Here is a 15,093-nt window from a genome sequence, read left to right as displayed (position 1 = left end):
CAATTTTTGAAGAAGATTGAAGGTGATTTGGACTGATTTGGTATCAAAATTCGTAGTTAAAATCGAGTTCAAAATTTTTTTTTGCGACACGTGTATCAAACAAGTATCACGTATGTATCACACATACAAGTATACATGGATATACACGTGATACACATTTGATACAAATATGATATATATGTGATACACAAATGATACATATATAATTTCTTTTCATGTTTCATCTTCTACTTCGAATTTTCAATTCAAACCACCTCAAAACTTCATAAAATCATCCCAAAACTGAGATTCAAACTCCTTATGATGTACCCAATCTATTCTAATAACACCCACTCAAAAGAAAACAAAGATTTGACCTTTTTTTGGCTACAAATAGCTAATTGGCTAATATTAATAATATTTAATGAATTAGCCAGTAATAAGTTACTTATAAATGAGCATAGCTGATAGTTTTTCTAATATTATATAGTTTTTTATCGTAATTTCTTGATGAAGTTACGCATTAAGAACCCGACCAAAAATATTTATATTGCTTATCCAATATACATATATTATTATTAATTGTACATAATATAATTTTTCTGGCTAATTGAAGTTAATTTTTCGTGTGGCCTATAAGTCACAAGTTCAGAGCCACAAAAGTAGTCATCGGTACTTGTATTAGAATAGATTATCATACTCTATCTTTCTTTGAACATTGTCTAAATACGGGATGTTTCGTGCGCCAAAACGTTATATTTTAAAGTTAATTTCTCTAATTTTTTATTTACCAAAAAGAAAATTTGTAAAACCTTCAGAGTTCGGTCATACCAAGAAGACACGCGTTAAAGGAATCATAATCCTTTTACAAAAACTGGTCGAACGCTTGCACCTTTGATCAATTGCATTGCTCCTTGAGAACCAGAAGGAAGTAGCAGAGATTCGTTCAGAGAAGAAGAGGAAAGAAATGAATCTGAACATGGATTCCGTTGAATCTCTTGTGGCTCAAATCCAAGGGCTTTCTGGAAATTTATCAGATATTAATCATCTTCACAACCTTCTCAAACAATCGGAAGAGTTACTTCACTCTGAGTCGACTCGCTTAATTTCTTCGCTCTCTCAACTCGACCCTTCTATTCACTCACTTGGCTACCTCTATTTCTTGTAAGTTCCTTTTTCCCCACCGGAAGAACGTATTTTGCTTGTACCCGTGTTTTTTATTCTTTATTTCATATGCTTATGTATCCAATTTAGGGTTTCTGATATCATGTGAGGTTATAGAATTAAAAACAATGATACGATAGTGCGATAGTTAGTACTTTTCTGGATATAAATATATGAGTAGGCAGAATTTTCACCAAGGGAACCAAAAAAATAATAAAAAAAGTAAATACGTCAAGGGATTCAATATCTAATATTTACGTAATGTAATATTAACAATCCCTTTTTTATATATGTAATGTAATTTTGAGGTGAACCCCTTAGCTCTGCCCTTGAGGTATGGTGTCATGTGCAAACGCAACCTCAAGGTGGATTGACCCAAAAAAAAGGGATTTTTAATACAAGGCATTGATAATCTTGGAGTAATCCACATGCTGGCGAAGTGTTATAAATGGAGTTTTATGGTAAATGTAGATTCCCCTGCGTGCTAACTTTGTCACTAGTTATTAGGCAATGCATATATTGTTCCCTGTTTTTGCTACATTGTGGCACTCTTCTGGTGGCTTGAAAGTAATATGATTGACCATGAGGAGAAAAAGTGGCACAATTATGATGACTAAGGTAGCACCCAAGGGTGCAACCTAGTGATCTATGGAGTGTGCAAACTTCGGTGACAAGGGTTCAATTACCAACAAAGACATAAATACTAGGTAATTTCTTCTCATCTGCCTAAGTGGTAGAGTTTTCCGATGCCTGGTGGGAGGTAACAGGTACCCCGTGGAACAGTTTATGATGATCAAGGTGGATACTTTATTTCGTTAAAAGATACGTAGTGCATCATATTGTTAATTGTGTAAGAAAAAAGAAATAAGGGAAAAATCGTGTAATGGTCATAATCTAGCTATATTGCAGGCAATCTCATGTGTGTCTCGTTTAACTCTCTCTCTCTCTCTCTCTCTCTCTCGTGTTGTTTCTTACTCCCTCCGTTCACTTTTACTTGTCCACTATGGACTTTGCATACCCCTTAAAAAATAAAAATGAAGTGTCTAATTTACCATGATACCCATATTAATTAATGTATATTTATAATGGATATGAGAAAATGATTTAAAATGAGTAATTAATACTGTGGGTATAACAGGAAAAAAGAAATTATCTTCCTTGATATGCTAAAAGTGACAAGTAAAAGTGAAAATCTATTTTTAGAATACTGGACAAGTAAAAGTGAACGGAGGGAGTACTTGCTGTTGACTTTTATGGAACTAGTTATGTCAACTTCTGGGTGTACTAAAAACTCGCTTCTATGCTATAACAGGAAGGCGATCTTGTCTGCCCCAGTTTCAAAGGAGGAAGCTAATGGACTATTCGTTTCCCTTGCAAGATTTATCAATTCATGTGTTGTCGAGCAAATTCATTTGGCACCTGAAAAATGTATTATCCTTCACTTTCAGATTTTCTTTTTCTGAATATTTCAGGCTTTCGGTCCAAGTTGTATTAAGATATGTTTTTCAATTTGTGGTTGCAGTCATATTTATTTGTAGATGGTTTAAGAATCAAGTTATATTACTGGAAGCACCAATTCGTGGTGTGGCTCCTATGCTGACTGCTGTTCGCAAGCTGCAAGTTTCTTCTGAGCAGCTGACAGCGTTGCATCCCGATTTCCTTCTTCTTTGTGTATTAGCAAAGTGCTATAAAACTGGTATTTCTATACTGGAGGATGACATATTTGAGGTTGATCAGCCAAGGGACTTCTTTCTTTATTGTTACTACGGGTCAGTTTCCTCAGCATTGAAGTTATTTTTATTGTGGTGGTCTCGAGGCCACTTCTCACACATTATTGCATTCACTTCCCCTAATTGTTAACAGATCATGCTTTTTTATGTGGTGTTACTCCATTGTTTTACAAAGATACTCTCTTTGACCATTCTTTATGTGCATTTGTTCTTCCATCTGCATTTAATGTTTTGACTTTAAGTAAAGGCAAAACTAACCCCTTGTTGAAACATGTGGTGTGCTGCAATGCGCCAAACTTATAAATCACAAAGAGTAATTTAATATCCTCTAGTTAAATGCTTCCAATTGTTCAGTCTTGTGGGTTGTGCATCGAGCACATATTTATGTCTCATATATTTGGTACTTAACAGGGGGATGATTTGCATTGGACAAAAGCAATTTGGCAAAGCTTTGGAACTTCTACACAATGTATGCCAATGTTTTTAATTGTAACTTCTTAATGACTAAACCTTCTATCCTGGGTTTATTCTTGCTAGAATGATTTCCCAATTCCTAATTTGCTTTAGGTGATTTATAGCTGTAAGATTGTTCTGATTTAGCTACTATTGCTTTAAGGTTGTGACGGCACCTATGTCCACTTTAAATGCTATAGCGGTTGAAGCTTACAAGAAGTACATTCTGGTTTCACTCATTCGTCTTGGGCAGGTATGTTTTGTCACCATTTTCAACTTAGTGTTTACTGGTGAAATTTGTTTATTCCCGTACAGATGGCTAATATCTAAGAGTGACATACCTCTTGAAGGCAGCATGTAAGGTTTATTTGATTTCTTTTCAGTGTAGTGATATATGTATGTATATGCATTTAATAAATTGCTATTTTCTAGATGAGATATTATCCGTGTATTTTATCTAGTTGTGAGCCACACAGAGTGACTTTCTGTATAGAGCTAAAGGACCATATATAGTTTGTTTTATATGTGCTTGGGACTAGATAAGCCATGCGAAAAGCGTGGTAATTGAACTGGTTGTGGAAACTGAACATGTAAAATTCTGTCTGTTCTTGTGTATATGATTTTGTACCAAGAACAATCAGTTTAAAAGAAAATTGAGCTGTATAACTTAATTTTTATAACCAACTATCACTTCATCATTAGATTAGATAAACTCTCTTTCATATATTTTTTATAGGGAAATAAGTTTTATTATATCAAAATAGTGCTAGGTCAGTGCAGAGTAAAAGAAACAATTGGCAGTTACATAGTTGAGTTACTGTTGCAAAGAAGAAAGGAAGTCTATCAAAGAATAAATGTGGCAAATCACTCAAGCTGACAAGTTTCTGTTTGCATTTTAATCTTGCTATATTTTCCGTGTTAAGATGGTTCCGGATTTTAAATTTTCATTTTAAATGCTGTGAGCGTGACCTTCCTGACTCCCGTTAAAAAAATTGATTGTTTGTTTCTGAACCTATCATCCTGCCTGGTGTTAGTTATCCTGATTAAATTGTGCTTAACTTCTAATGGCAGTTTTCCGCCAGTTTTCCCAAGCACACTTCATCGGTGGCTCAAAGAAATTTGAAGACCTTCTCTCAGGTAAAGTTCCTACTGTGCAAAGAGAAATCAGGTTGCTTCATTTGCTCATACCAAATATAAGAGAGACTGCTAAGTTTATATGATTTAAGACGATGCAAGATCAGCTGCACAAAGAACTGGAGTTAGAATTATTGATGTTAGAAATGTTGAATAGGTTCAAATAATAAATTTCTTATGATTAGGGCTACTTAATCTTTAACCAGTACTTGTAGCATAGAACTGTAGACATGATTGCCAAACATTTCTTGTTATCTGCCTTCTTGGGTTAAGGTTTATCAGGCCCGAATACTAAATTACTCATGAACTCCCTCTTTGCGCAGCCTTACCTGGAGTTGGCAAATAGTTATGGCACTGGGAAAATCTCTGAGCTTGAAACATTTGTTCAAACAAACATGGAGAAGTTTGAAAGTGTAAGTTCTCTGTGGTCGAAGTGGCACAGTTCTTTGTTTTAAGGATTAAGATGAAAGCATGAGTGCATAGTTAAGTTCTGTAATCCGGTTCACAGATTCTGCATGTGCGTCTATCACCACTAAGGGGTTTACATTTCAATCTCTTTTTTCAGGACAATAATCTTGGATTAGTGAAGCAAGTAGTCTCTTCTATGTATAAGCGCAATATTCAACGATTAACTCAAACATACCTCACTCTCTCCCTTCAAGATATTGCTAACACTGTCCAACTAAGTAGCTCTAAAGAGGCAGAAATGCACGTACTTCAAATGGTAGGTGGAGGTTTCAGTTCTTTTACTACTGCACCTGGGTTTTGCTTCATGATTGAAGCTTGACAACAGATGATTCACATTTGGTTGTAGATTGAAGATGGTGAGATATATGCAACTATAAATCAGAAGGATGGTATGGTTAGATTCCTGGAGGATCCTGAGCAGTATAAAACATGTGCAATGATCGAATACATTGATTCATCAATGAAGAGGTCAGATTTTCATTATTATCGCTATCGCGATTATAATTTAGTTGGTTAAGGAGCTGATTAGGTAAATTTATCCTAATAATTCCATTTGTGTCTAATCATAAGAAAAAAATCCTTATTGTCTCTTAGAACTTAAATTTTCTCTGTCCCTTGATTATGAAAATATTCAGTTTTAATGCTATAATAAATCTGTGCATGGTTTTTCTTTTAGTTATGTCATTCTTTTGCTTTCCAATCCGTGACTTTAGCAACTGATTGGATTTAAACCTCCTCTTTAAATCTAAAGTCCTAATGAATTTATATGTGTTTAAAAAATTTCTCCCACTACTAGTGATGCATGAATTTCGAATGTGTTTGGAGTTTTATTCGACCCTTAGATTATTGCTTTTATCCTACCTGCATGGCAGGGAAAAGAGATGGTGATGCTTGAATCTAGCACCCATTGTGGTATTACAATACCCACACTATTTATAAATACATTACTTCAATGTTGCTTTTCCTTGTCTTCTAGTAACATATTTTACTCAGTCCATTGTTTTTACGTCAATCACGTCCACATAGAGGAGGGTGATGTTGAAATTATAGTACCCTCCTGAAACTGGTGTCAGTAGTTCAATAACTTTAGGATGGGTTTTTGTAACCAAGAATGAAATTTTTGGTGATTATTCTCCTTGTCATTGCCAACAAAATGAAATGCTTGTTGACATCACTTATTCTTGCAAGTGCCTGAAGGGAAAAAGAGTACATGTAGAAGCTGCAATAAAGTCTATGTTCGTTATATTGCAGAATAATGTCGCTGTCGAAAAAGCTGACTTCAATGGATGAGCTTATGTCTTGTGATCCGATGTACCTAGCGAAGGTAGACTGTTTAAACATCCTCTGCCACTAATTGCGTAATTCTAGATTCTCTCATCTGCCAGCCTCGAAGGGAAGAAGTGTGACATTTATTATGTTCTAAGTACTAACTTTTGGTTTATTTGCTTGCGCAGGTTGGCAGGGAGAGGCAGAGATATGATTTTGATGATTTTGATAGTGTTCCTCAGAGATTCAACATATGAGACCAGCACAATTGAGTTTTGTGAGTAAATATGTAAGAACGATAACAGAACTATTCATTGAAAGCAAAATTTGTTCCATTATTTCCACAAATGGCTCCAGTGGACTTAAATGCTCTATGCTATTGAAAAAAGACAGTTTTCTCGTCTTCTAATGTTGGGTTAAGGCATAAATGATCAGGACAGTTTACATTGGTATATAAGGAATTTTTGTTTCCACCTGTCAAGTGGATGACTAGCGCAGTGAGCTCCGTGCTCGCTACATTAAAACCTTTGCTTGCTTGAAAGTAGAACCATCAATTATTATTTAACATTCTCTCTTAGTCATTCACCGTGGTTTGCCAACTGTGCTGTCCAGAAATCATATGAAATTATTTATCTTTGAATCAGAGAATCTTGCACTGCAGCATTGGAATAATGTACAGGCAAAACGGCTTAAAAGGACCTGGGTTACAGCTTAGATCCTGGTATATGAATCCTCCTTAATTCTTTTCTCAATATCTTCCCAGATGGATTCTTGGGTATGGAACTAACAAATGCCACACGCCTTATTTTCTTATATGGAGCAACCTGCAACAAAAATTTAACGTCACATTAGCAAGTTGTGGACAATCACACTAAACATTTCTGAATTGGTTCAAGGATCAAAGGTCATGTGCCTTTATCCCATGTGTTTCACTTTCATATGTGAGATGTATGATAAATCAAGTGAATTGACCTTAGCGATTCACAGCATAACATGAGATTCCTGAGCAAACTGTTTAAATCAAATAGTTAAAGAAAGCACCTGTTTTGAAATAAAATCAATCACTTGTTCTTTGTCTAGAGAGCTTTGGGTACGTCTCACGACAAATGCCATGGGCACTTGACCAGCTTCTTCATCTGGGTATCTGCCAATTTTATGTATAAAATTCATCAACGTTCCACTTCTAACATTTTTCAACATTCAAGTTATCATCTTTTCACATATGGACCATTTTTACGTCTTAGCTCTAGTTTACTTGCATCAGATGATTGCGAGTAAATACAAGACAAGTTACAAGAAAACAGAAATGCAAAATCTTACGGTATCACAGCAGCATCTACAATATCCGGGTGCGACTGAAGAAGTTGTTCTAGTTCAGCAGGAGCAACCTGAAGAACCAAGCATGAATAATTAGGCATTTCCAATATAAGAGGCCAGAGAAGCTAAAGGTTACAAGGGAAACAGGCAATGGGAACCTGGTATCCTTTATATTTGATTAGCTCCTTCAGCCTATCTACAACGAAAAGGTATCCATGACGATCAATATAACAAAGATCGCCAGTCCTCAACCATCCACCCGGCACCAGAGTTTCAGAAGTTGTCTTCAGATCACCCACATAACCTACAAAAAAGTATCACTATATCATTTGATCGCTTAGCAGATAGCTAAACAAGGAATGCTGTCTCAATTTCAAACTAGTCCGAGTAGTCCTGTAATTGAAGGTACCTTGCATAATGGTTGGACCTTTAATCCAGAGCTCTCCTTTCTCACCGGGAGGCAGAGCAATCCCAGTATCTGGATCTACAATTTTTGCTTCAGTATTTGCTATTAGTCTTCCCACTGAATCCCCACGAAGCATTTCTTCTGTAGTCGCAGCTCGAAATGCTGTCCCGCTTGTCTCAGTTAGTCCATAACCCTCAAATCAAGATTCAAAGTTCAGTTACATGTTAAAAAGCAATTCCTTAGCTTAGCGAGAATTTGGCCTTACACCAATCAGTAATGTATCAAGTACGCCCCAGTGCTACACTATTCAAGGTGTGACTACATGCATTATACTATAATGTTGCGCTGTGATTTCATTTCAATAAACAATACTAACAACTATGCCTCTATATGAATCTTTATGGATCATGTCATTTAATTTAGACTATCTCATATCAATAGACTATTATATAAATAAAAATAAAGTAATAGGAGTTCTTTATATCTTCTATTATATTTCTGACAGGACCAAAGACTCCAAGAAAATAAGACTCCTAGAAAATGCATGACCTACTATAAACGTACAAACATGTCTAACAAATAATCCTAAGTAATTGGTATCACCTATATAGCATTTTTTTCCGTGTTTTTATTCCTTGCTAGATTTGCTCGAATTTCAAGAGATTGTAGTTTTGTCGAAATAATTTCCTTTCATGTGATTTTGGGTCCACATATTCTCCCTTTTTTGCCCCTATATTGACCATGATTTCACACCCATTGGTAGATGTATTTGGAGGTCAACACTAGATATCATTAAGTCATCTCGAGCAACCTCTTATTTTATCCTTATTGTGCATCTTGTACATTGTGCCAAATGTGGTCATTTTTTACATGATGCCACATTTCATTCCATTACTAAAAACATTATCTTTGAAGCAAAGTAAGGTTTTCTAAGGATTTCACACATATTCTTACACGGACATGAACGTGGGCAGAGTCAGGGTGCCCCTTTCATAGTAAAACTACATTATACACGTAATATCAAAATTATTTTTATTGTATATATAGTGATAAGTCTTGGCTACGCCACTAGATATGAAGGTACTTACTTGAAATAATATGGTATTTGGAAACTTGTATGAAAATGCTTGGATCACATCTTTCCCAAGCGGAGCACCTCCACTACCAACCGCTACCAACGAACTCAAATCATAGCCACTGGTAACACTTCCTTTAGTCATTGCCACCACAACCGGCGGAGCCACCACCAATTGCGTCACCTTAAACTCCTCCACCGCCTTCAACATTTTCCTCAAATCAAATCTCTCCATCACCACTACAGTCTCATTCAACGCTACCGATTTCAACGTATAGTGTAAACCGAACACATGAAACAATGGCACCGTATACAACATCACCGCCGGCGACGTCCGCTCTTGTTTCTGAGCATAAAAATTCGCAATAATCGCTATAAAATTCCGATGAGTCAGCTTCACTCCTTTTACCTCCCCTGTAGTCCCCGACGAATACATAATCGCCGCCAAATCCGATTGATTCACTTCCACAGGCTCGAATTTCAACTCCGTATTCGTCATCATAGATTCAAACTCCGGTGAGTCAATAAGAACTGTTCCGTGTTTCAATTTAGGAAGCTTCTGGAAGTTTCTCGACGTAGCAAAGGCGATTACAGGATTCGTTAACTTAATTTGTTTAAAAAGCTCGGATTCCGTACTCATAGGATTAGCGGGAGAGACTATAACGCCGAGGGAGAGGAGTGCAAAGTAGAGAACCGGAACGTGAGTTGAATTCGGAGAAAGGATAAATGCGACGTCGGTTTTGGGGAAGCGGAACGTGTTCTGAAGGGAGGAGGCTAGCGAAATGACACGTGTACGGAACTCGGAGAAGGAGATGCGGCGGCCGGGGGTGGAGTCGATGAAGGCGGCGGCGGTGGAATCGGAGCATTGTTGGAGAGAGAGTGCGTAAGAAGCAGCGGAAAAAGGAGAAGCTTCTGGAGGAAGTAAGAGAGGTGGGCGGAGACTGTGGAAAGTTTTGGTTTTTGAACAGAATCCGCTGTTTGGGTCGGAGGAGGATGAATTTATAGTATCCATATGAGGAAGTAGTTGCGGCAGCTCAGCTGGGGAGCTACTTCAACTAAATTAGTGGTGGTTATATATACAGTTGGGCAGGGGCGAAACTAGGGAGAAGCGCTAGTTGGTCCGAATTCAGTAACTTTGGTACAAACTTATATTTATCTTAAAATATTTATTTGATATATAAAAATTATTAATTTAAAATTTAATAACTTAAAAGTTCTAAAATTTAAATAAAATATAATTATTTAATACTAATAAAGAAGGACAAGATGAGAGAAAAAAATAAGATAACGGTATCATCATATCAAATTCATCATTTCATAATGACGATGACACATTTCGTCGTTACATAACGAAGAATTTAACGATACAATACAATAGATTTAAATAATAATTAACACAAACATTATATATAAAATAACAATACGCATATAACAATCATCGTAAAAGAAAATCTTGAAATCGTTCCCTTCTTAGTATTTTAGGACAACATATACTGAATTTTTAAAAAAGTGTGTGTACCCATGACTAAAATTGTTTATACAACTGTGTGATGGAGACCTTTACCAATACAACCTACTAATTTTTTTATAGTAATTTATTTTTCGAGCCGGAGAAGTAGTTACTGTCTAAGTCACACAACAATCCTCGAACTCGAACACGGAATATCCGGGCTGCCTTTTTTAATCTCATTCCCATTTACAATAGAATATTAGACTCGTTAGTAGTTATCTGTCAAATGCATGCTCGCTTATTACATACTGAAAGCCTCCACTTTTTAGTTTTGGTAGAAAGTCAGTAATTACCGGAATTCTTCATTTTCTTAAACTTTAAATAAAGTTAGTGCCCGTTCGTTCAAAATTTAGTTAATTTGACTTCTAAAAATAAATTATGTATATCACATAATCATGACTCATGTGGGGTAAATTTCTTTGCTAGTTTTATTCCTCGCTTGAATTCTGCTCGACCTTAAGTCCTTTCCCTTCCGTACTGTTTTCAGCATTGATCATTACTAAGACATTCTACCAATTAGATTAATTCAAGATAAAAATAATTTCTTTGTCCTCTTCCATTGTTGGTGGTAAAGCTAGCAGAAACCATATAATATCGAGTACTAGTACTAAAATTCCTGAATTTTGCACTTTCCTCCAACTGGCCAACTTTCACCAGGCGGTTGTGAAAACGAAAAAGAAAGGATTAGATAAATAAAAACAAGAAATTGTAACTGAAAAACTTAGAACAAAAGCTTCATTTTCTGTACAAACAAGAACTAGTAACTGAAAAAAGCTTTTTTAAAGGGTTTTACCGTTCTCTATTAAAGAGGATTTCATGTCAAAACTTGAACTATGATAAATGACGAAGAAATATTAAGGTAAAATTACATAGTGTAGGTAACTTATACGATGTATTTACTATTCATAATTATATTTAAAATTTATAGCATATTCACTTGTATTTTTGTATTTCGGGGGAGGAATTTTCCGGTAAATCTCTATATTTCTGTATTTCGCCTCGATATTTGATATTTGGTTATAATTACATATTTTTAGTGCATTGTTTGTCTTGCATTTTGGGGCTTTAATGTTAAACTATACTATATTTGTGCTTAATTGAGTCTGTTTTATGTGTAGGTACGTTGAAGGCGAAATCGAATGCAAAATAGAGATTTTATTGGTATTTTATACACTACAAGAATGAAACTATGATTATTTGATTATTGGATATATAAAGATTAAAAGTTTAACTGGAAAGCAAAACAATGAAGAGAAACAATTTGAAAAAGAAAGGAAAAGAAATGGAGGAGTTAGGCAGCTAGCACTAACTCCATGAGAAATCAGAAAATGAGAATTAAATTAAAAAAGTGAGCGACGCAAGCTTTGCTGCTCGCTATGGAGGTCGCTTCGAACAGTGTAACGCGAGGTGTACCGTGCGTTTTGCCTCGCGAGACGAGGCCGTAGCGAGGGTGTTCCGGGTTTTTAAAGCCCATTTTGTCTTATATTTGGTTTTACACTTGGTATTTTATTTGGGTCTTTTCCCTACACATATAAATAGTTATTAAATATTATTTTAGAGAGTTTTTGCGACCGGAGGCAAGAACATCAGGCTTGGAGGAGGCTTCTAACTAGTTTTTCTTCTCTTCTTATCTTTTAATCTCATAGTTTATTAGTTTTAGAGTTTTGGGTGTTGCATGAACGTTGTAGTTTGAAACTTGAATTGTTCTTATTAGTTTATCATATTGATTTATTTATTCAATCTTGCGCTTAATTATTTAATTGTTTGATCACCAATTGAATACTATCTACGAATCTAGGATTGAACTCGGGAGATTGAATTCTAGATTGCATATAAGATTGAGTAGAGCAAGATCTTAACTCTGAGGGGAAGCGGATTTGCGGTTAGGATAGGAATATACCTAATCGCCTTGCTTGATTACTATATACGAATTATAAATGCGTTCTTGTTAATTCTAATTCTATAGGAATATAAGCGTTAGATTAGCTTTAATAGACGAGTTGTACTTCGGGAGAAGGCTACGAGCAATATTAACCCTGTCAACTAATAAACCAGATAAATTAATTTGACAATTTAAGTGGAAAACTCAACGGGATTGTTAGCTAACCCATAGCTCTAGAATATTCACTCACATTGAATTCGTCTTTCAGCTTGTCGTTGGTTTCTTTAATCTCTTAATTTGTTACTCTAGATTAATTTTAGTTAAATATTCATACGTTAGGATTCGCTTGAATAGATTAATTGTTTGAGTTTAATTTAGTTGATAGTTAATTACAAGTCCGTGTGGGTACGATATCTGGACTTATAAATCATATATTACTTGTCGACCACGTATACTTGCGTGTGCGTTTGGGAGCAACAAATTTTTTAGCGCCGTTGCTGGGGACTTAGAAATTAACTATTTTATTAGATTAGATTTTTACTTTTTATCTATTTAATTATTTTTATTTTAGTTTAGTGTAGTTAGTATTATATATATTTTTAAATGACATCTTTGAACGAAAAGTGGTGGGATAGTAAGTATTCTTGTTTTTGTAATCCTTGTCCATATTGTAAAGGACCCCACTTGTGGTAATATTGTAAAAATATTCCCAGGACCGAGTTGTGTGCACTTTCTCAATCCTGTACTATTTGTGATGGTAATTGGAATAATTGTTCTAAGTGTTGTTATCCTACTCCAATCCCTTTTTATGTTGATTCTAATAATTCTTGTAAGTTTGACATGAGTAACGAATTTGATGATGTGGAGCATGATGTTCGCATTCTTGATATGCACATAAAATTAATAGAGGAATATGTTGGTTTCCGTGAGAAAATTACGAATGAGATACAACACTTTATAGAAGGAAGAGCTGAACTGGGACAAGAGATCGACCAATTTGGCAGTTGTATTCGCGACTTGGAGGCTCAATTGAGTGCAAAGGTTGATGCGTGTAACGCCCAACAATTTAGTGATGAGTTGTGTGAAGTTGAAAAAGATCTTTTAGGCCAAATTGAGGAGCTAAAACGAGAATACCAATTATTAGACCATGTTCTTGTAGATGATGTTGAGGTTGAGGAAGTATATATTATTGAGGATGTCAAAAATAATACAGTTTTGGAGTTGGGGGCGTGTTGGTCCTCATTATAATCATTTTTCTACATTATGTTTGGATGGAGACATGGAGATCGAGCTTTTGGAGAGATGTATAGATGAAGAACAAGACCCTTATATTCTAAAAGTTTCCACACCAAAAAGACCAAATGACATTCCTCACTAAAGGTCCAAGAAGTGCAATATGCGATATCTATTGCTTGGTTCCTTTATTTTTACACCACTGCCCCAGGAACGTGATAGAAAAATTGATGCAAAATTGGGGGCGCAATTCATATCCTCAAAGTGAAAGGAAAAATAGTGAAAGTGATGGCATCGTGCCGCGACGTTAAATCAAGCGTTTATTGGGAGGCAACCCAATTCTATTTTTTTTTTTTGCTTAGTTTTTTATTGTGTTTTTCTTTTGTAGTGTTATTTTTGTGTTTTGTAGGAGTAGGAGCATGGAGTCAAAGGCAATAGGAGAGTGCAAAAGCGAGCAGGTGGTTGAAACTAAGTGTGAGGTACTCGCACAAAGAATCATACATGGGAGAAGTCTGAGTATCCCATGAGCTGCTAATTTTTTGACCTTTGGCCTACTAGGGAGTCTCTTTTACCTTCTTGTTATTTATAGTGTGCATTGAGGACATTGCACAATTTTAAGTGTGGGGTGAGGAGATTGTCTGGGTATTTTTCTGTGCTATCTTAGCTTAGTTGTAGTACTCGTTCTTAGTGTAGTAGTTTTTGTTAAAAAAATTTAAAAAACGAAAATTGAAAAAAAAATCATAAAATTTTGGACTTTTCCCGACTATGGATCCCATTCGACAGGTTTCTTGAGGGATTTAAGTTGAAAGAAAAAAGACAAAAAAAAGAAGAAGGCATGTTCATAGACCAGATTCGATCAGACTTAGCACATTTCAGATCATAATTTCGGATTTCTAATTTTATAAATTGCAATCCGAATTCGAACCAAATTAAACTTAGATTGGGTCGGATTTTGATGTTTGGATCGAATAAATATTTCGAATTTCGGTTCGAATTGTACGCCTTATTAAGATACTAAAATAAATAATTTTAATATGCTATCTCCTACCATGTTCAGTAGCAAAATTCATTCATTTTCATATCTTTTACTTTTAATATTGAAAGAAAAGAAAAGATAAAAATAATGAGAGAAATAACAAAGAAATCATATAATTTTTAAAACGACACTCTCATTTTTATATGTAAAATATAAATTTCGAATTTCGAATTGATTTGGAGGTAAATTGAGTCAAACCGTAATCCAAAATTCGATCCTAAGAGCTAAAATCCGAATAATACGAATCGATTCGGATTTTCGGATTGACGCAAATAATGCACGGCCCTAATTGCAATACACCTGGGAGATCTTCTTTCTCGTGCTCCAATCAGAAACCAATATTTTCTTGGGCCCCAGACGTCATCCGACCATCCACGAGGCCCAACACCACACACACCCTTTAATCACAACCATTTCACAGTATCCCAACACCACATCCA

General features: G+C 35.5%; 2 protein-coding genes across 3 annotated transcripts; one reads left to right on the top strand and one right to left on the bottom strand.

Annotated features, from left to right (window-relative positions):
• The first annotated feature begins 795 nt into the window (after positions 1-795).
• LOC104118039 (COP9 signalosome complex subunit 3-like) lies at positions 796-6,667 on the top strand. Of its 2 annotated transcripts, XM_009629209.4 has the most exons (11): positions 796-1,143; positions 2,456-2,571; positions 2,666-2,912; positions 3,285-3,342; positions 3,490-3,579; positions 4,398-4,463; positions 4,784-4,873; positions 5,026-5,184; positions 5,275-5,396; positions 6,180-6,252; positions 6,383-6,603. In XM_009629209.4, exons 1-11 carry the CDS (start codon positions 947-949, stop codon positions 6,449-6,451), a joined length of 1,287 nt encoding a protein of 428 aa, XP_009627504.1. In that variant the 5' UTR covers positions 796-946; the 3' UTR covers positions 6,452-6,603. The 2 variants fall into 2 exon arrangements, with proteins under 2 accessions (XP_009627504.1, XP_070041998.1); XM_070185897.1 differs by lacking the exon at positions 6,180-6,252 and having other exon boundaries at positions 830-1,143; positions 6,383-6,667.
• Positions 6,483-10,049, bottom strand: LOC104118040 (4-coumarate--CoA ligase-like 9). The gene is made up of 6 exons (XM_009629210.4): positions 9,006-10,049; positions 7,921-8,110; positions 7,670-7,815; positions 7,515-7,582; positions 7,236-7,338; positions 6,483-7,018 (listed from the first exon to the last, which is right to left on the bottom strand). The coding sequence occupies exons 1-6, from the start codon at positions 10,002-10,004 to the stop codon at positions 6,899-6,901; spliced, it is 1,626 nt and encodes a 541-aa protein (XP_009627505.1). The 5' UTR covers positions 10,005-10,049; the 3' UTR covers positions 6,483-6,898.
• Between the last annotated feature and the right edge of the window lie 5,044 nt (positions 10,050-15,093).

Source organism: Nicotiana tomentosiformis, chromosome 9 (assembly GCF_000390325.3).
Source record: "Nicotiana tomentosiformis chromosome 9, ASM39032v3, whole genome shotgun sequence".
NCBI classification, from domain to species: Eukaryota; Viridiplantae; Streptophyta; class Magnoliopsida; order Solanales; family Solanaceae; genus Nicotiana; species Nicotiana tomentosiformis.
This window is presented reverse-complemented; position numbering and strand designations above follow the sequence as displayed.